We start from the raw sequence: 19,448 nt of genomic DNA on the forward strand, positions 1-19,448 counted from the left end.
TGCTGTATAACAATGCTAAAAGCGACGAGCGGAAGTCATGACAGCAGTCACAGCTTCGCCTTGGTAGCCAGCCATTTCCTCCTGAGCGTGATGCGCTCCTCCCCATGCTTGTCAAGAAGCCTATCAAGCGCACGCTGGCGTTTCCGCGCCTCCTTCTCATCGCCAGCGGCATCTGCAGCGTCGATCCGCAAAAGACTCTCATCGTCGCGCGGCGACCACACGCCTTCCCAATTGGTAGGCATGGACTCTCCATCCTTGAGCATCTGCATAAGGCGTCCAGCCAAGCCAGGCTCCCATGTCGTGGCCTCCAGGCACCGCCGCGCTACTGCCCGCGGGTAGCCAAGTGACGTCCAGTAATCCACCACGTCGGCCAGCTTCTCGGCCTGCGTCTGTTGGCGTGGAGGAGCTGGTGGACTTGGTGACTTTTGGGCAGGACTTCGAGATGGGCCTGGCATTGACTTGCGTTGTGCTGGTGCCGATTTCGAGCTCGCCATCAATGACGCTGGCAAAGAGCGGCGCTTGACTTTCAACAGTTCTGGTTGAGACAAGAGCGGATTAGGTCCTTTGCCGAATAGAGGTTTGGGCGTGATTTGTTCCACCATGTCATCGTCATCCGAATCGTTATCTTCATCATCCACCACGAATGGCGACTTGACGTTCCTCTTAGGTGTGGGTGAAGTCTGCTCATTGAGTTGTCGACGCCGATTCTCTGCGTTAAACTCGCTGTGAAGCTGCTGCGAGGGCGTCATTTCTGGCTGCGTTTCAAGGGCGTCCTCATCGTCAACAGGTGGTTCATGTATTTGGTCATTCGTGTGTTCGTCTTCTGTATTGAGTAGTGCCCTCGCATTGTGGTGGTGAGCTGCTCTTGAAGACTTGGGTAGGCCGGAGAGCTTCTGATCGCTGGGTGATACGCCAGCGCTGATGGAGTGCCGCAGATGGGATGTGCCATTTTTCGTATCGGGCGTTGATGGAACCTCACCATCGCGGCTCAGCCTTGAGCGTTTTCTCGCAGATTCGGGATAGAGGTGGTCAGAGGGCAGTTCCAATTCAAACCTTCGCTTGAGAGAAGGTTGCTTTGGAGGGGATGAGTTGAATGGAGCATTGGAGCTTTCAGGGAATACTTCTGGCTGTATGGCAGGTAGGGTGTTTGCCTCGTCCTCTTCGTCTTCTTCATCTTCTTCCTCAAACCCCTCAAGTACTTCCTCAAATGCTGAAAGATTAGCCTCGTAGCAGCGTCTGATCTCGTCTGGCGCGTCGGGCAGTTGTATCCAGTCATAGCCCAGATCCTCGGCGATCTGCTGCCAGTCGCGCTCCACAGGGTCAACTTTCTTGGAGATGGCAGCATTCCACAGATCCCATAGTTCAAAAGTGCGTCCCTGTATTGTTGGCCACAGGTTCAACGGGGAGTCTCTCTGACTGTCATTGGCTGCAAAGACCCCTAAGTCCCTGTAAAACTGTTCCTTGCCTTCGGAAAGGAGTGCTTGGGATGAGGATACAGAAGGGCTAGGAGGATCTTCGTTAGATTGGTGCGCTCTGGAGTCCCCACTCTGCCGTGATGATTCGGCAACATTGGACTCGTGCTCGTCTGTGGGAGCGACTTCGCTTGTATTCCTGCGACCTGAGATGGCTGGTTCTGGATAATGTTCCTTCCCCATACCCTCTGCCTTTATAAGTTCTTCTTGCTGCCCACGCCTGCGTTTCTCGATTACGGGCGATCGAGTCGTGGTGTTCGTTTTCGTATGAGGTGCGGACTCACCCTCTTGCACCGCTTCCAGGGCAGGCTTTCGAGGGCTCTTCCTGTTACGTACTTGCTCGACACGGCTACCCACGGAAGAAGGGGTGGCCGGCCGGCTCAACTCATCATCTTCGCGACTTTGCAAACGGGGTTTCAGTTGTTTGAGCCACCTCTCCCTCCAGGATTGCCAAGAATGTTGAGGAAACTGCTTTGGTGTCAGCAGGTACTTGGAGGCATGATCATGAGAATGTCTGCTCGTGGCTACTCACATCTTCGGCGAGCTCTTTCCAGATGATGCTTCCGGATAGTGACTTGTTGAACTTCTCACATTCCTTGACATACTGAATGACTAGCTCGTCCTCGTCTGTACTAAATCTCGCTCTGGTCGGCCTACGACCTGACGCTGGATCCGCGGTAGGCGCTGTGGTAACTTGGGGTGTTTGAGAGCCCGTCCGTCTTGCTGCGGGGGATGGGGCAGAAGCATGAGCAGGATGGTCGTCCGGAGGAGGTGGAGACAGTTCGCTGTCGGAGACTTCAGGCCTTGGCTGATGTTGCAACTTCTTAACCCACCGATCCCTCCACGATTGATAGGTATGATGAGGATACTAGTATGATTAGTGATGCGACTATCGCTAAGGGCATCCCATGCACGAACCTTCTTCTCCAAGATTTTATAAATGGCCAGCCCCTGAACCGCCAAGCCATTTCGCTCGTGCTTTGTCACATATCTAGCAAGAAGGACGTCGTCCTCTCGTGTGAAGGCGGTTCGGGTAGTCCTCTGCTGGACTGAGCCAACAGGCCGTGATGCGGTACCCGGCAGGTTGATCGAGTAGTCGTTTGGATCGAGGAGCTGACCGCTCTTGACGGAGTCCTCTATCCATTTCCAAGAACACGAGCCTGCTGGCGCGTCTTTCCTCACATGATCCGCGATCAGATAGTCTGCGTTCTTCTCCAGCTTCTCGATACTCCCGCCATTGTTCTGCGAATATGTCAATGCCGTTCATCAAGCATAGGTGTAGAGTCGCCGTACCTCGATGTCCTGTATCCATGTCGCACGCATAGGCACACGATGCGCGACCCAAAACTTGATGTCCTTGAATAACCTTCCTCCATGGCCGTGCACCTGGCCCTCATACACAATAGGGGCTGGCATAGCGCTAACCCCAACGAAGCCCTGGGTTTGCGCAGTGGTACACAGCGCTACGATTGGGGCCGGATACGAGATTAGGAGAGCGAAGGTGGAAGGTGATAATAGCTGGCAGAAGAAAGGAGTATAAGTAGATTCAAATGCTGAGCGTAGACCGTGAAGTTGCCTGATAACAGGTGTTGGGTTTACAGGCGCGCGTTTTGCTTGCTTTTTCTGTAAAGTTGGGGTAAACCCCAATTTGCCCCGAGTCTGCCCTCAAACCCTGGGGCGCCGGCGTCGTGGTTCGTCGTCTGCGTGCGTTGGTGGCGTCTTTATTGAGAGCGACAAGTAGCAAACAGAGCGGAACAATCCCAAACACGATGTTGGTGGGATGCCGGCAATTGTCTTTTATAGTGGTTCACCTAGTGGTTCGCCTTGGAATCAGACACGGCGGTGGTCGCAGTCTCGTGGCCGGTATCTCAGGGTTGACGCGTGATACAGGATCGCGATTGGAGAGCCGCTGCCCACGTCCTCACGTGGGAGATACAGATTAACCCGCTAACTGGGCTGTATGCTATGTGCGGGGCGCCCACAACGACACTCGGTGACCAGAGACCCCGATACAGACATGTTATGCACATGACAGGCCTTGAGGCTGCGAGTATCTGGGGAGCTGACGCGCACTGCCACTGGCGGCAGCCTCACCACGCGCAGCCTCAGCAGGGCCGTCCATGCGCTCAAACAGTCACCTCTGTCTCACCCGCCGCGCCAGACAACGGCTGACAAGCCGGCGATAAAAAACCTGTTTGCACGGAGAGAATCTCAGAATCCCGCTGTTTGTCAGTCATGCGCCTGGGGACGCCATTTGAACCACTCGTCAGCGGATTGAACCGGGTTCGTATCTGCCAAATGGCACCGTCCGCCATCGCACCTCTCAGTACACCTGTAAGCTGGGACCGACAAACAATACGAAAGCGCACCCCCTAGCTGCCTCGAGGAGATGGGCGTGATATCCCAGATAGCGTTAGGCGTGCTCGCCATCTCCTTCTTGGTATTTGTTGCATTCTTTGGGAGAATTCCTGCATTACGGTAAGTATTATGCCCATGCATCTAAGCTGCCTCCCTCCGGCTGCCTCAGGCGACCGGCGAGGTGTAGGACCACGCCCGAGGCCCCCCTTATCAGAATACCGCTCTCATATACTTCCCAACGGCGCTGACTTCAGCCCAGGCACACCCCAATAGCATGGCTGCATCGGCTCTTGATGGTACATATTCCGAATGGCATCCTTGCCTTGGACCAGTGGCTCACTGGCGGACGAGCGACAGCTTGGCTGTTCCGCTTTGGTAATGCAGCCATGTATGGCCGGCATCCAACAATACTGATCTTTTTCTTCCTGCTGCTCTCCGTCGGCGAGTACCTATATCTGCCAGGCGCCTGGCCACGTCTATCCACCTTCCATAAAGTTTTGGGGTTCTTCTCCATCATCTCCCCCTACTGGTTTCTGTACCTGGCTGCGTATCGGGACCCTGGCATTATCACCCCAGCCACACACTCCAAGTATATGAGCCACTATCCCTATGACTTTGCCCTTTTCCACCCCGGCCAGGTCTGCCGGACCTGCAACCTGATCAAGCCCGCGCGGTCCAAGCACTGTGCCGTCTGCAATCGCTGTGTCGCCAAGATGGACCACCACTGCGTGTTCATCAACACGTGCGTTGGCTACGAAAATCAGGGCTACTTTATCCTGCTGCTTCTCACGACCGCCTGGCTCACCACCTACGGCGCATACCTGGGCCTCGGCCTGATCACCGAGAACATCCAGGCTCGGCACCCCGGCTGGCGGCTCTTCAAGCCCAGCAGCTTCTCGTGGCACGACTACCTGGTGCTGCTGACGTTCGGCATCCAGGACGACGTCGGCATGGGCTCGGTGACCATGCTGGCGCTGATGACGACGCCGCTGGTCTGGGGCCTGCTGGGCTACCACATGTACCTGATCTACTGCGGCACGACGACCAACGAGAGCATGAAGTGGCAGGACTGGAAGCTGGAGATGGACGACGGGTTCGCCTTCAAGCGGGCGCTGCCGCGCGACCGCGCCAAGGACCCGCGCTGGGAGGCCAGCTGGACCCGCTGGCCCGTCGAGAGCGTCCAGGTCCTGGTGCGCACCGACGACGGGTCCTTCCCCGAGGCCGGCGACCACGCCCCTGGCGTCGGCGACTGGGAGCGCGTCTGGCACCTGCGCGACGTCGAGAACCTGTACGACCTCGGCTTCCGCGACAACCTGGTCGACGTCTTCATCCCCGGCTACTCGTTCCGCGACGAGACCGTCACCGACGAGGAGCGCGGCCGCCGGAGCAAGAAGCCCAAGCAGACGCGGGCCAGTGCCGTCGTTGACGCGGCTACTTGATGGGCAACGTGGGCGAATAGGTGTAGATGTTAGATTTGCAATTAGCTTGTATAGTTTTGTATTCAATGACCATGTGTATTATATGGTAGTAGTGATCAGCATTGGCTGGTTCTATTTGCCTGGTATCATCGGTGTCTACATCGTATCGCGTCTTTATACATGTACATATATATATACAAGCTCGTATCAAAGCTTCGTCAGATATACACCGGCACTATATCCTCCGGGCCTTGCAGCCAGTCTCAGTGTGTTTTGGATAATACATAGGGGTGGAGGCGTCGGACGGTAGATCAGAAGGCTTTGGCAAATTGGGCCGCGAAAGCGTCATCATCGCCATCGTCGTCACCCTTCCTGCCTTTGCCCTTCTTCTTTTTCTCCGCCTCCTTCTTGGCCTTCTTGGCCTTCTTCCCGTGCAGCTGTCGCGTACGCTGCGCCTCCTCGATCTGGTCCCACGACTCGGCGAGCCGCCTCTCGCGCTCTTCGGGGTCCTCGGGGCCCTCCTCACCCTCGCCCTCGCCCTCGCCGAAGCCCGCCGACGCCGTCTCGCCGCCATATGGGGCGTCCGCGTCGCGGCGGACCCAGGTCGCACGGCCCCGCTCCCGGCGCTCAGCATCCATCTGCGCGGCCCTCTCGGCCTTCCGCGCCGCGCTGCGCTCCTCAAACTCCAGCCGGCGGTCGTACAGCTCGGCGTGGCGCTGGCGGAGCCGCTTGGCGCGCTGGCGCTGCTCCTTGTTGGGCGGCACGAAGGTCGGGTCCCAGATCTTGGGCTTCAGGGGTTTACCTTTGGCGGCGGCATTGCGCTCGCGGTCCCGGTGCGACATGTTGCGCGAACGCGCTGCCTCGTCCATGGGTGTGTGTTTGACCTTCAGGGTTGACATGAATTCTTTCAGGAGGCCCTGCAGTTCACGGTCCTCGGGCCGGTTGGCACCGGGGAGAGTGTGCAGGGCTCGGGTTTGCGTGCGCTGCGGGTTGCGGGTGGTGGGCTTCAAGTCCCAGCTCGGCGTAGTGTCAAGCGAGCTCCTGGATGCCATTCGGGCTTTGTGCTGATCCATAGCCGCGCGTTCTAGATCCGTGAAGCCCGAGGAGGTTGAGGCAATCGTAGGTGGTGTGGGAGCGGACGCCGCTGGCGTTGGACTGGGCGCAAACTGCAGATCTTCAAACGAGACAACCTTGCCGGTATAACCCTTCGGTGCCTCAGCTTCCGGCCTCTCCTTTTCTTGGACAAGGCCGGCGAGCCGGGCGACAGCCAGCCGCGCTATAGACACCGTGTCTGCCCCTATCTCTTTCTTGGTGGCTCCCAGGGCCGTGACAAAGAAGTCCTTCTCCCAAGTCCATTTGCTGTTGAGGTCCCTGTTGTTGACATCGCGCATGGCCATCCACATCCGTCGGCATGTGTCCCGTAGCATTTCCTCGTGTTTCGCCTTGTCTGCTTTTGTAAGGACGATAGCCGTCCTAACTCCCGCCTCCTGGAGCAGTTCCAGCGCCATGAGATCGCCGTCCTTGGGCCCAACCTCGCCGTCAATCAGCAGGACTGCGCCCTTGACAGATTGCCTCTTGTTCAAGTAGAGGCTGATGTGCTTGCCCCATTCCTTCAGGGACTTGTGGCCGTACCCGGGCATGTCCACGACAAAGAAGGTATGTTTCGGCAGGTCCTCGGTCCGCTTCGTCTTGGTATCCGTATCGGCGAGGTCCTTCATCAGCGGCGCGGGCCCAAAGCCGAAGGCATTCATAGCCTTGGTCCTCCCTGCCCGGGCGCTGGTATGCGCCAGCTCCTTGTCTCTCCGGTTGGCGAGCGCATTGACGAAGGTAGACTTGCCGACGTTGGACCGGCCCAGGATACATATCTCGGGTATACGGGTGTTCTTTTTGAGCTCGTAGAAGTCTGAAGTTCCGTGGTAGAAGGTGGCGGGGTTCTTGATGAAGAGGGTAGTGAGTTGGTCCTGGATAGACTCGTTCGGTATGGGTGACTCGAGGAGCTCTTTGATGGGTATGTCTGTGAGCGGCAGCGTCGGACTATGCGGTATTGTGAAGGCGCCGACCGTGAGAGGCTTCTTCATGTAACGGCTGGCGTATGCGCCGGTGGCATGGAACCCGCGGCTCTGTGCCCATGACGGCGGAGGCACCTGGGCTGTGAATAGTAGGGGCCGAAGCGATGCCGGCATCGCCAGCAAGGCAGTGATCTGGCGAGGTGCCATGACGTACTGCAATATAGACTATAAAGACATAGAGTCAAGGCCACAAAGGCACGAGACAGGAAACGCCATGTGACGAAGTGCCCGGCAGCAAAAGAATGAATTGCTTAGGAGCTATCGTACCATCACATGGCCGGCATCTTACCTGCAGACCAGTCGCATTCATCTAACGGGGCTCACCTTTCCAAGAATTTTTAGTATGACGCCCGACCGTTTAAACGTCTATCGGGGTTAGCCCGCTCAGCTTGGCCTGTTTTATTTCTGATCGGGGCCCCTTGGGATCTTATCTTATCGTAAGCCGAAGCTCCATCTTCGACTTTCGCCTGCAACTTCCAGTGCATCGCAAGCCGCATGACATTGCGAACGCCTGAGCTAGAAACACCAGTCCGCCCGCGCAACCGAAAGCCGCGCTCAGCCACCCGGTCGCAATGTCGCACACTGCAAGGGTTCGCTCGATATACCGCGCCCTCCTCCGGGAGCTCCCGCCGCGCCCGTCACAGCCCCCGTCGCCGCTGCAGAACCAATTACGGGAGACCTTCTCCTCCAAGGAATCCACCAACGACCACTCCCTCGCACAGGCACAACAACTGGTACAATATCTGAAGGCACAGAGGCAATACGTCACCCTGATCGAGAGATACAACCCTGGAATGGGTATGGACGAAGAGGAGCGGGTCAGGTTGACCGCGAGGCGCGTCGGCATGGATCTGCCCGTCGAGTTCAACAAGGATGGCGAGAAGGCTTAAGTTTGGGGTTCCACGTCCACTTTAGAAGAAAGACGACTCCCCACGTATGAGTGAAGAGTGTCGGTGGTTGCGGCCTCGAGGGAAAAAGTTGGCAGCTCGTAGAAGTGTGCCGAGATCGGGTCTTCGCACCAGAAGAATTCATGCGGAACGGTGCCCTTGAAAAAATCATGACGGCTGCCGGTGGAAGTTCATGGAGGCATGTTACCATCCATCAAGCCGTTAGTGGCTCCAAAGGCGACGACATCCCTTTTGCTGTCCAAGATTGAGGAAATGCTGGTCACGTCTACCGTGGCTGCAGTCACATGCCTTGTAAATTACTCTGTATAAATCATGTATTCAAATGCACATCACATCCACGACACACTATTGAATATTATTTGGCCAATCTCCACAAGTCGGGCATTGATTGCAGCGAGGCGACTAACGTATCATTGAGGCGGCTTTTGCTGTCTCCATTGGTCTGCGTCTCTACTCACCTAGTCGTGAAGGAACATCAGTTTCAATATTGACAGTGAGTATCATTACACGCGCCGGGTGCTTATTCAGGCGGTGTGATGATGTGGACGGCAACTCAGTATATCTTCAAGATGTGCAGCGCAACGAACATGGCGCCACAGGCGCATGATCAGTATTATACACCGTTGTTTCACAGTATCATGAACGTTGAACATTTGGATACCAGCTCTTCCCATTAACAGCCGTGGGAACTGAAATACTACATAGACAGTTCCATTGATTTAGAACCTGCTGCACATGTCTGTCTCTATAAACAAATCTCGTTATGAAATCGACCCGAAATACATCACATTACTCTTTAGGTGCAATGACTTTACTAAGAAATAATGCCGGCAACCTAAGCCATTTCCCCCCCGAGATCATCGTCAAGATCATGTCCTGGACAGACCTACCGACGCTGCTCTCCCTGGCTCTTACATGCAAGCACATCCACAGCCACCTCGAGGCGCACCACGGCGTCATAGCCCGAGACATGGCCATCAACCTGGTCGGGAGGTACTCGTATATGTTCGCCATCATGGCGGTCGAGGCCGAGCCCATCGACCCGGCGGACCGGACGGCGCTCGAGGCCTACTTCAAGACCTGGGTTCACCACAACGTGACGCCTGCCAAAGAGTTTCGGCTGCCCGCCATCCGCCGCCTGTTGGTCTTGCACGAGGCTGTCAAGAAAGCTGTACCAGAGAGGGAAGAGCTGATTGCTACATTCAACCTGGGAGATCCTGTCTTGAGCGAACTGGAGACCATTAGAAACTGGCGCATATTATACTTTGCAGAGTTAAATGCGAACCTGTTCATCCGCCGGCCAGGACGCCCTGATGAGTTCTACATGGAGCTGCAGCATCCAGACATCTTCGACCGGTTCTGGGGCCACGGCGATCGACGATTGCACTTCCCCTGGTGGTACGACCTCAGGCGTTTCGAGAGGGGCTTCTGGGGTAAGGCAGGCTGCCGGCTCTCTATGGCGTTGAACTGACTGATGGATTTGTAGACCGTATCCGCCCGGCGCAGCCGCGGATGACCATTTCAAGATGCACTACGTGTTTGTTGCATCATTGCCCATTATATGACGCAGATTGCGTGGTATTCTTGTTCCAAGCTTTGGGTGTCGAGAATCTTGACTCTGAGGCAAGATTCACGCAGACCGTAGAGAGAATGTCGGAACACTACGCCAACGTATGCAACCACGAAGACACGTATCGTCAGGAGCCGTCCATCAGACGGGCTTTGGACGCTTATCTCGCGGGTTGCGATTATCAGCACATAAATGTTAGAAGCGCCTTCAATTCCCGGCGCATCGTGGATGTGTATCTCGACAATGCCATCTGGGATACCGCCGGTTTCCGTGAGCTGTACGAACGACTTCCCTCGCATCTACGGGAGAAGGACGGTGCCAGTATGAGACTTGGCCACTGCCCTCCTATTATGTGGTTCGAGAGCTTCTGGCTGGCAGGAATTCTCGACGTGGAGCGGCTCAGGCATTGGCCAGAGTACAGTGACAATCATCGTATCGAAGAGTCCCGCCAGGAAGCACGCCGAAGCTTTATTCAACATCATCGACACCCAGATGAACCATACTTCGAAAAATGGGAGGAGGAGGATCCGAGGGACTGGTCGCTGGATGAGAGATACATCGAGATGTTCCGAAACAGAGATGAACTTGGTATCATCCCCGATTTATAAGGGGGCTGGCCGCGGGCACATCGATTCTTCGACAACACCTACACGGCCTAGCGGCCGAATATCAGAGTGGGCTGTAAATGCATGGTTAGACAGCTTCCGGTCACATATCTTGAGAACGTAATCTTTGGCCAATGGGGACAATGGTCAAGTTTCACAACTTTTGGTTGCTATTATTATTAGTCTATATCATTAATCTAGTGTTCGTTCGTAAATTGAATTATTCAGTTTTTGGCTTCTGCGGAATGGGGTTGCCTTGCTCGTCTACGAGCCCCTTTTCACGCATGACGCGCAGCGCCTCGTGGATGGGATCCAGCTCAGGCTTCGGCGACCTGTGCGAATCGAAGTAGTAGTCGGCCCACGTGAAGTACTGGCCGTAGTTGACGGTAAAGTACATGTGGTGCAGCGTGTGGTGGGCCGGGCTGTTGATGAACTTCTCCGTCCAGTGTCCCGAGATCATGTCGCCGTCGTGGATCAGGATGGTCCAGATCTGTACCAGGCCAAACATGACCATGTAGAGGTACTTCTGCATCGGGCAGATGAAGACGAAGAAGTGGTACGGCAGCGACTGCACGAAGCCGTCTGCAGGGTGGAAGGCGAGCGCGGCCCACGGGGTCGGGACGATCCACTTGTGATGGGGCTTGTGGATGTACTTATAGACGCTGGGGTGGTGCTCCAGGCGGTGAATCCAGTAGATCATGATGTCGTTGAAAGCAATGTACAGCACGGTCGAGACTCCCATCCACGCCCACCCGTAGTCAGAAACGTCGGTGTATAGCAGACTCTTGCCCCGCACCTCGGCAAGGAAGATGGGGAGGGTCATGAGATTGATCCATGGGATTGCGTTCATGGACGACTGGATCTCCTGGCGGACCTGGTTCTTCAAGAAGCGCGGGTGGTGTTCTAACCGGCGGTCAAAGATGAAGTAGTACGACAGGGCCGAGAAGACCCAGTACAGCAGCGAGGCGCCGATCTGGGTGACGGTCAGGATGGAGATGCATTGCCGGATGATGTTGTCGCGCGGCCATGCTGATTCGGCCACGGCGGGCAACGTCGCGTTGCCAGCGAAGGCGCTTGGCGCGGGATGAAGATAGGCATATGCCTTATCGAAGATAAGAGGATCGAGTAGCTCGAGGGCCGCGTCCATGTTGGGCGGTGGTGGCAAGCGACCGAAAACTCAATTGATGCGCGAGGTTTCGATCGAACTGCAAAGGGCGCTAAAGGAGCGGGCAAGGGCTTGGGGATGAGACTTCGACGTGCTGCTTGGCTGAATGAAGGAAGCCGGATGCTGCACGAGGGAAAAGCAGCTCATGGGAGGTCGCTGAAGGTTGTCAAGAGACAAAACAATAAAAAGACGGGAAACCGTTGAGGAAACGACCCCTTTCATCCGCCGCTCTGGCTGGCTGGCTGGCTGGCTGGCTGGCTGAGGCGAACCGCGACCCAGGAAATGAGGGGTCCCACAAAATATTCTGCTCGGCCGCTAGCCAGGTACAGTAGTTCCCTGTATTTCCCTGTGGTTAGCTGGTCGGAGATGCGAGATGCCGGATCATGCCACTTCAAAAATGCCCTGTGAATGCCAGCCAAGCCTGCTTAGTCACGCCTCGCTCCCTCCGATAATGGAGATGCTCCTGTGCTCGCTCCTTGACGGAGGCGAAATTCCTCGACGACGACGTACACAGCACTCCGCCACATCTGGACACTCTAGTGTGAACATTTACATATACTGTAACTCGCTACAGGCAGATATGGGATATAGCTACATAGGTTTTGCGAAAAAGATGGCACTGCCCCAAGTGACGCCCACATGCACATCCACCAATCCGCTAGCAAAGCCACACCCACGCCCGTTGGGCAATTGAACTTCTGACCACAGCCATCCAACATGCATGCATCTCCGGTAAAGAGATGTAACCTCTCCATGACACATCCAGCACTCATCCCCTCCTTGCATTCTATGGTCTCGAAGCGACGGGAGTCAGGTAGACATTGAGCGGTATCCTGTCCCACTAGATTGAGATAAGTCAGTGAACAATGCCCACGCCACTGAATGCTCGTGTCATGTAAGTGCAAGGGGGAGCCTCATCGTAAGGATTTCCGCCGCGAGTCGCTGGGAGAACTTACCAGTGGGAACGCCTTCTGGCGCTCGATCCATCGCTTGCTGTCATCTGCGAGTTTCATGTCAAAGTCGAATATGAGACGAGCCAGGATCAGACGCATCTCGGCGTACGCAAGACTGCACCAGATCTGTAAGCTACTGCCACAGCAACAGGAATTCAAGGATCAACATACTTGCGGCCGATGCAGTTTCTTGGGCCGACGCTGAAGGCCTGGAGAGCCTCGAGCTTGTTGTCTGAGGGTGTCTTGGAATCGGCCAAGAAGCGCTCGGGGTCAAAGGTCCACGGGTCTGTCCAGTTCTCCTTACTGTGGTTCATGGCCCAATGTTGCACCTCGACGAAAGTCTGGAGCAATTTGCTGATCAGTAACTGAGTTCATTCCGCACGGATCACCAGCCACTTACACCTCCTGCCACATAATGCCCTGCAATATGCTCTCCCTTGCCCGGAACCTCCCGTGCCAAGCTGGAGGTAACGGGAGGGTACAGCCTCAGTGCCTCGTTCAGCACTGCTAACATGTACGACAGCTTGTTGACCGAGTTGATGTTGATGTCGTCGACACTGCGAAAGCTGGACCGAACCTCTTCCTGGAGCTTCTCCAGCGCTTCGGGGTGGCTAAGCAGAAGATATGTCGCACCCGACAGCGTCGTGGCGGTTGTCTCAGACCCTGCCAGCACCAGAATAAAGGCATTGGCAGAAAGCCTCTCGAACGAGATGTTCTACTTTCGGCGTTAGTCATGTCGTGCCATAAGGCTTGAGAACGCAAGATGATAAAGGGGTGTGTTACCCATTCTTCCCGTCGCTTCACGATACCTTCAAACAGGTCATTCCGGTCTCCTTTGACGCTCAACCGACTGGTCAGGAGGTCGTTGATGTACTTTCGCATCGTCTTGATTGCGGACAGTCCACCGATCTTGAATATGATCTGTGTCACAGGAGAAAGGCCCAAGTAGTTCAGCGCGACCGTGGTGGCGCCGTATTTGACGCTCTGGAAGATGAACGCCACCCAAGGATGAGTGCGCACCTTCTCAAGGCACTGGAACGACTGGCCAAACACCAGGTCGCCAACTACGTCGAATGTGGTCCAGTTGTACCAGGTCTCGAGGTTGAGGGGCTCGTTGCCGCGGTCGCACTTCTGGTGAAGGCGTTGAAGCAGCAGGTCCACATACTTTGCAATCAGAGGCTCTTGTTCCCGCATAGAGCTATCTGAAAAGCCGTGCGACAGCGCGCGGCGAAGCATGGAGTGCTCTTCACGATCCGCATTGATGATCGATGGCGGTATGTTCTTGATCGACCTCACGAACACTGGCGACTTGGGCATCTCCGTCATGTTGCCGACGCTTCCAATCCGGTGGCCGTAGATATCCTTCCATGCCTGAGGGTCCGTAAAGGACAGGTGGTTGGGTCCAACGCGGACGACGGTGCCATACTTATCATGCAATTTCTGGGTATGGAAAGCCTGGACTCCAGTGCTATGACGGTACGCCCAGAATATCCCAGACGCGCGGCTCAAGACGGGACCAGGGAAGTCGCGGAGAGGGTGGAAGTACAGATTATAGATGATGGTTGATACTTGCCAAATGACAATCTGAATCCAACATTAGCTCAATGTGCTACCGCCGCCGCGTGAATAGGCTAACCAGTGTAAGCGCTGCTGTGGCATACTGGCCGGCATTCTGCCCGAGCGTATCTAGAATTGTCATCGTCGGTAGATCAGGACTGCCGTAGACGCCTGGGTAGAGATTGTCTACAGTGATTGCATCACATCAGTTTTCATTCTCAGGAACACGTTACTTTTATTACGCCAGACCGCCGTCACAATCACAGTCGCGTACGAGTACGAGGTTGCGGGGTCCCCCAAACTATCACACCAATGACGTCCAGGATAGACGGACGGGAGCAGAAACAGCCGAGTGCTCGCTTATGCTAAAGATTGCTTAGCCCCGGGGAAGTGGGCCGATCCGCTGCCCGATCCGCTCCCATTGGCCATCCGCATTGCAGTAAGGATTGCTTGAAGAGTATCAAGTTATACTACTCTCCTACGAACGAGCGTCCTAAGCTAAATCAATCCACCGGACTATAATTGAATCAGTCGCCAACACTTTTAAGCAGGCAGAAGCACAGCCTGGAACATGACTTTGTCGACCATTCTACAGCAAGTCGTGCCAATGCCTCGGACATCTCCTGCCCACTGATAAAGACATCCATATCGTTGCATATAACAAAACTCAGCATAAAACTGCGATATGCAAATTTCGGGAGTAAACGACCATGATGTCATCCACGCCCTCTCGGTTTCCCCCGCGATGGCATGCTCCGACAGTCTTGAGTCAACATACTACCTCCTATGACAAGCAACAGATGGTGTCACTGTACCTGGTATCAAAGCACCCTACTACACAGGTCGGGGCTACAAGGAATTTATAAGAAGCTGAATCAATCATTTTCTTATCGAAAACTAAAAGTTTTTAATATATAAATCAAAAACCTCTGTTTTACGAATGGGCAGACGGCTCTGTATTTTTTCTTACTTTACATACTAATACATGTCAAGTTGTATCACCCCCGAACCTAAAGCGAGTGTTACAGGATCGTCCACGCGTGTATCTATGCATATTACCCATACTTGAACATCTAGGTAGGCACACAGGATCTGCGACATAGAGAGGTATGTGAATGTCTGGCTTTGCAACATACCCAGAACTCTAACCGAGCCAAAATGAAGTAGGTACACGGCCGCGGATGCCTTCCTAATTGCGTTTTCTGCCCAAACCAAACGAAATCAATGCGGGACGCGCAGTGAGTGCTGCGATTTTTAGATCGGATTGGTGTTGATCAAGGTCAAAGTTTTGCATTGATCAGACCATCACCTCCCAAGATTGACTCTCTATATCTCGAGAACTAGCTGAAAGAGGTCGCAAAAGACCTTCAATGGTCGCAGGTCTCCAACATCCCGAAATGATGTGTTTCCTTCGTTTGTTGGCCTCTCGACGTTCTCACCAAAGAAACAAACTGATGAACAGTCATTCTTCGCGATAGGCATCTTTTACGTAACCTCGAGACTCTTGGGCCACTGATTGAGCGACTTTTGAACATCACTGGTGTCCTGGGGGGCCACGGTCGGTGTTCTGTAGCATGACAAAATCATCCACATTGCGAACCCACGGGCATCGAGATGTCGAACGTCAGCTAGCGCCCGACATTGATACATCCCTTTTGATCCGTTTTATGACCAAAGCGCTCACTGGTTCCATGTTAGGACTGGTTGAAGAGGGAACTTCGAGCTTTTCAACCCACCTGAGTAGCTTTCCCCCCATTTTCCACGTCAAGATGCTCAGACGAATATCACACTCGAGGACCTGATGAGCCATAGGACAGGCTTGGCACCCATGGAAAATATCTGGTTCAGTTCTTACATCGATCTTCTTGTCGACCGGTCTCAAGCTGTTCCAACCATGAGCTATGCTCCAGTTGCAGGGCCGCTTCGCGCCTCATTCTTTTACAACAACATCGCTTACAGATTCTTCTTCACGTCTAGAGAAAGTGACGAATCAACCATATGTGGATCTCCGTCATGACCGTATCAGCAAGCCTTTAAATCTCAATAGAACATTCTACGCTGGGCAATCATTTGATAACAACACAATGGAACCATATGATGCTCTTGCCAATGGAATGCCTCACGAGCTCCCTCCTTGGGGTTACGGAGCAAACTCGGCAGAATGCCCTTATTCGACTACACATAGCCTTAGCTAAACTCCTGTGTTAGTTGCAATAGTACAGCCCCAGCGGCAACACCGACTTTAATGACTGCATCGGGCGCATATAATCTACCAGTCAGGCCGTTACTGAGCGGTAAACATGGGAACGCAAAAACTACAGGTGGGAGCTCCCTCAGACAGATCGAGGATAATTTGAAGGCATGTGGAGCCGGTCCGCTTTTGACCAATGTGGTCAATTTGGTTGGTGAAGTATGGGATATAGCAAAGGCAGATCCACCGCAAGCTTGGTATAATACTACCGAGTTAACGCAAGAGTGATAGTCGATCCTACATTTTTATCTATAATTCAATCTGTTGTCTCCGCTATCTTGTTAGAAGGGGCTTTGAAAACGTCTTGGGGCAGCAGCTCCAAAGGAGCAACTCAACCTTGGGAGGTGGTGTAATAGCCCCACATCAGCTCAAGCCCACTATTCACCTCAGGATTTTCGCCGCTACATGTTCACCGACGTCACCCGCGAGATCCCTGGCTGGTTGAACTGCAACCACTTCAACATTGGAAATCCAGAACCAGATTTGGCATGGATCCATTGACCGCACTCCCTGCCGAGGTTGTCCTACGCATCCTGGACTTTGCATGTCTTGACAGCATAGCCCAGTTAACGCGACTCACTCGAGCGTGGCACCAGTTCATCGATTACAATCACCCAGATGCCATATATGCAGCGAAGCTTCCGCACGTGACGACTCTGAGGGAGCCACAAAATTACTTCAAGGATCTCAAATCGTTCGCAAGATATGGCGAAGGCGTCCAGTCATGGAAGGACGCTTGTCGGCGGCGCACCCTGCTCGCCAGGAACTGGAAGGATGAGCGGCCAACGACGCGGGAGTCTATCATCCGCTTCCAGGCTGCCAACCACTTTGTATGGCGCTTCAAACCCGACTTTAAGCGACGGCTTTTCATATCGACAAGCCAAGCGGGTGGTATCTACGTGACCGATATGGACACCAGTGCCTTACTGTGGTGCCTGCAAGGTGATGGTGATGTGCGCGGCTATGCGCATCTCGAGTATCAAGACGGCACTGCTGTTTGGGATAGATTCGGCAATACTCTAGAAGTCTGGAAAACGGACCTTCCGGGCCTGGAAAGGGGAGAATTCCGCAACGTTGCCCTTTTGCCCCATGAAGCGGAAACCCGAGGCTTCCAGCTGTCGTTTGACACCCTTTGTGTCGTTTCTACTGATGGGAAGGGTTTCGTATACGACATACCGACAGGTGACAGACCACCTATTTTGAGAACCACTCTTGACATACAGCAAGGGGCAATTGGTCACCTCGACCAGGGAGAGCACGCGGTGATGTATTCTATGGGTGATGCGGGCTATCATTTCTATGACAAAACATCAGGCAGCTCACTAGGAACCATTCAACCTCAATTAGTAGATCCATTCAAGGTCTATCATATCAACCACCCGGCAGCCCCCGCGTCAGACTTTGATCTTGGTAAGTCAATTCAGTCCCACGTATGCCCTTGCAAACATGCTTACCCCTTATAGTCCGCCGAGAAATCCTCAATCTTCTCCCTCCAACAAGCACCGATCAACCACCTTTCCCACCTGACAATCCTCAAAATGACCGCCTCGTGCCCTGCCAGATTCTTGATGGAACGCTCAGGTCTAGCTTTCCCGTACCAGCAGCTCTCAACACGCCAACGCTAGCTGAGGACGACTGGGGGGCCGGCATGTTGAACGGTAAAACGATGGTTGGAGTCTCCCGCGGAGGAAGAGTCCTTATTTGTAGGGATTGGCCTCGAGCTTTGCGCAGTGAAGGTGACTTCGTTGCCGTTTCCTCCATTGTCGAATGCGAACCCAGCTCTGGTGCAGACTTCGACCTTGGCGGATGGCTCTCGATCCATGAAACAGGCGATGACAAGCGCATTATCTTCGAGATCAAAAATAGGATATACATACTCCCCATCAGCGCCGTGGGAGGTCCGATCGCGCGGCTACCCGTTTTGGTGGCTACCACGAGCTTGCCGGCTCTCGGTGTCCCTGTTAGTTTCATGGGCATCTATGATGACTGCATCATGAGCACGTTCACGATGGTTAGGCCGGAGATGACCGCACCTGACGAGCCAGAAGAGGACGGAGACGATTCTCCAACTTGGCGAATCACACCCACCAAGATCATCAGAGTGCTCAGCTTGGCACCAGAGCTTTCATCGATGGCGTCCTAAACAGCCAATTTTCCGACCTCTCGATGTGCCTCCTTCCCAACATAGAAACTGATGACTCGTTGCTACGTAGAAGGGTAATGTCAAATACGGTTTCGGATAGCAAAGGGAAGCCAGCAGTGAATAGTGTATCGAATATTCGTGAAACAGCCATCCAACGTTTAATAGACTTGCCCTTGCGGCCGTAGCAAAAGAGACTGAGAAGTGAGGCCTGACAGTACCGACTTCAGCAATGGATAGAAGCTTTGTAAAGTATTGGAAAGAGAATTTCCATCACGGCAGTCAGAGTTTTTGGTTAGGTTCATCATGGGATCATAAAGGCTCCATTCAAATAGGAAGAACGAGGGATTCAACAGCCGTCCAAGAGAGTACTCGAGAGCGAGAGGTTGACGGATAGCAGGAGCTGATTCGTAGAATGGTAGGAGAAGCAGCAGTGGAGGGGAGTCGTTCATTGCTCTTCAGCCTTAGCAGTTCCTAGTAGCGAAGGATTTGCAGCTAGACGATCTTTCCACCTACGGCAATAGGCCACATTTTACTGGCATCAAGACGGGAGTCAGATCCCAGAGCGGGCACTTGATAATCCTCAACTTGGGGTTGTTGTCTTCTAACATCAGTTTCCCATTCAATTTCTCTCCTATAACGAGTATCCTCAGGAAAGCCACTCACCACTGGATTATCTCGAGTCGCCCCTTTGTTTTCGATTACTGGACCAGCACAGACTGTACCGAAATAATGAAACGGGCAATGTACCGACTAACGCGGAGTCAGAAAAAGTCACGCGCAATAAGATCGTGAAATTTCAGCCATTGGCGAGACGCCGGTAGGCCTCCTACATTAGTTGCTGGCCTCCTGCATAGCCTGCAACTTATTGAACCTAACTTGGCCACTATCAAATGAACCACCTTGATGACCGGTTGAACTGACCTATTGCCCTACATTCGAAATATTAGAATTTTTTACCCAATGTTAAGCCTACAAAAGA

At 53.9% G+C, this 19,448-nt stretch overlaps 8 protein-coding genes across 8 annotated transcripts; 4 read left to right on the top strand and 4 right to left on the bottom strand.

Annotated features, from left to right (window-relative positions):
* Positions 1-47: 47 nt before the first annotated feature.
* Positions 48-2,888, bottom strand: JN550_011111 (uncharacterized protein; the record flags this gene model as incomplete). The annotated part of the gene is made up of 4 exons (XM_049309440.1): positions 48-1,940; positions 2,005-2,340; positions 2,391-2,714; positions 2,766-2,888. 4 exons carry the CDS (start codon positions 2,886-2,888, stop codon positions 48-50), a joined length of 2,676 nt encoding a protein of 891 aa, XP_049166911.1.
* Positions 2,889-3,707: 819 nt separating this feature from the next.
* JN550_011112 (uncharacterized protein) lies at positions 3,708-5,269 on the top strand (the record flags this gene model as incomplete). The annotated part of the gene is made up of 3 exons (XM_049309442.1): positions 3,708-3,806; positions 3,880-3,950; positions 4,090-5,269. The coding sequence occupies 3 exons, from the start codon at positions 3,708-3,710 to the stop codon at positions 5,267-5,269; spliced, it is 1,350 nt and encodes a 449-aa protein (XP_049166912.1).
* Positions 5,270-5,559: 290 nt separating this feature from the next.
* On the bottom strand, positions 5,560-7,464 carry JN550_011113 (uncharacterized protein; the record flags this gene model as incomplete). The annotated part of the gene is made up of 1 exon (XM_049309443.1): positions 5,560-7,464. One exon carries the CDS (start codon positions 7,462-7,464, stop codon positions 5,560-5,562), a length of 1,905 nt encoding a protein of 634 aa, XP_049166913.1.
* Positions 7,465-7,889: 425 nt separating this feature from the next.
* On the top strand, positions 7,890-8,207 carry JN550_011114 (uncharacterized protein; the record flags this gene model as incomplete). The annotated part of the gene is made up of 1 exon (XM_049309444.1): positions 7,890-8,207. One exon carries the CDS (start codon positions 7,890-7,892, stop codon positions 8,205-8,207), a length of 318 nt encoding a protein of 105 aa, XP_049166914.1.
* An 889-nt stretch (positions 8,208-9,096) lies between these two features.
* JN550_011115 (uncharacterized protein) lies at positions 9,097-10,403 on the top strand (the record flags this gene model as incomplete). The annotated part of the gene is made up of 3 exons (XM_049309445.1): positions 9,097-9,658; positions 9,712-9,762; positions 9,820-10,403. 3 exons carry the CDS (start codon positions 9,097-9,099, stop codon positions 10,401-10,403), a joined length of 1,197 nt encoding a protein of 398 aa, XP_049166915.1.
* A 217-nt stretch (positions 10,404-10,620) lies between these two features.
* Positions 10,621-11,547, bottom strand: JN550_011116 (uncharacterized protein; the record flags this gene model as incomplete). The annotated part of the gene is made up of 1 exon (XM_049309446.1): positions 10,621-11,547. The coding sequence occupies one exon, from the start codon at positions 11,545-11,547 to the stop codon at positions 10,621-10,623; it is 927 nt and encodes a 308-aa protein (XP_049166916.1).
* Positions 11,548-12,352: 805 nt separating this feature from the next.
* On the bottom strand, positions 12,353-14,217 carry JN550_011117 (uncharacterized protein; the record flags this gene model as incomplete). Its single annotated transcript, XM_049309447.1, has 6 exons — positions 12,353-12,406; positions 12,522-12,633; positions 12,690-12,859; positions 12,919-13,233; positions 13,302-14,102; positions 14,155-14,217. 6 exons carry the CDS (start codon positions 14,215-14,217, stop codon positions 12,353-12,355), a joined length of 1,515 nt encoding a protein of 504 aa, XP_049166917.1.
* A 2,597-nt stretch (positions 14,218-16,814) lies between these two features.
* On the top strand, positions 16,815-18,469 carry JN550_011118 (uncharacterized protein; the record flags this gene model as incomplete). The annotated part of the gene is made up of 2 exons (XM_049309448.1): positions 16,815-17,736; positions 17,790-18,469. 2 exons carry the CDS (start codon positions 16,815-16,817, stop codon positions 18,467-18,469), a joined length of 1,602 nt encoding a protein of 533 aa, XP_049166918.1.
* Between the last annotated feature and the right edge of the window lie 979 nt (positions 18,470-19,448).

The sequence above is a fragment of the Neoarthrinium moseri genome (genome assembly GCF_022829205.1).
Source record: "Neoarthrinium moseri strain CBS 164.80 chromosome Unknown scaffold63_Wmoseri_CBS_16480, whole genome shotgun sequence".
In the NCBI taxonomy this organism is placed as follows: domain Eukaryota; kingdom Fungi; phylum Ascomycota; class Sordariomycetes; order Amphisphaeriales; family Apiosporaceae; genus Neoarthrinium; species Neoarthrinium moseri.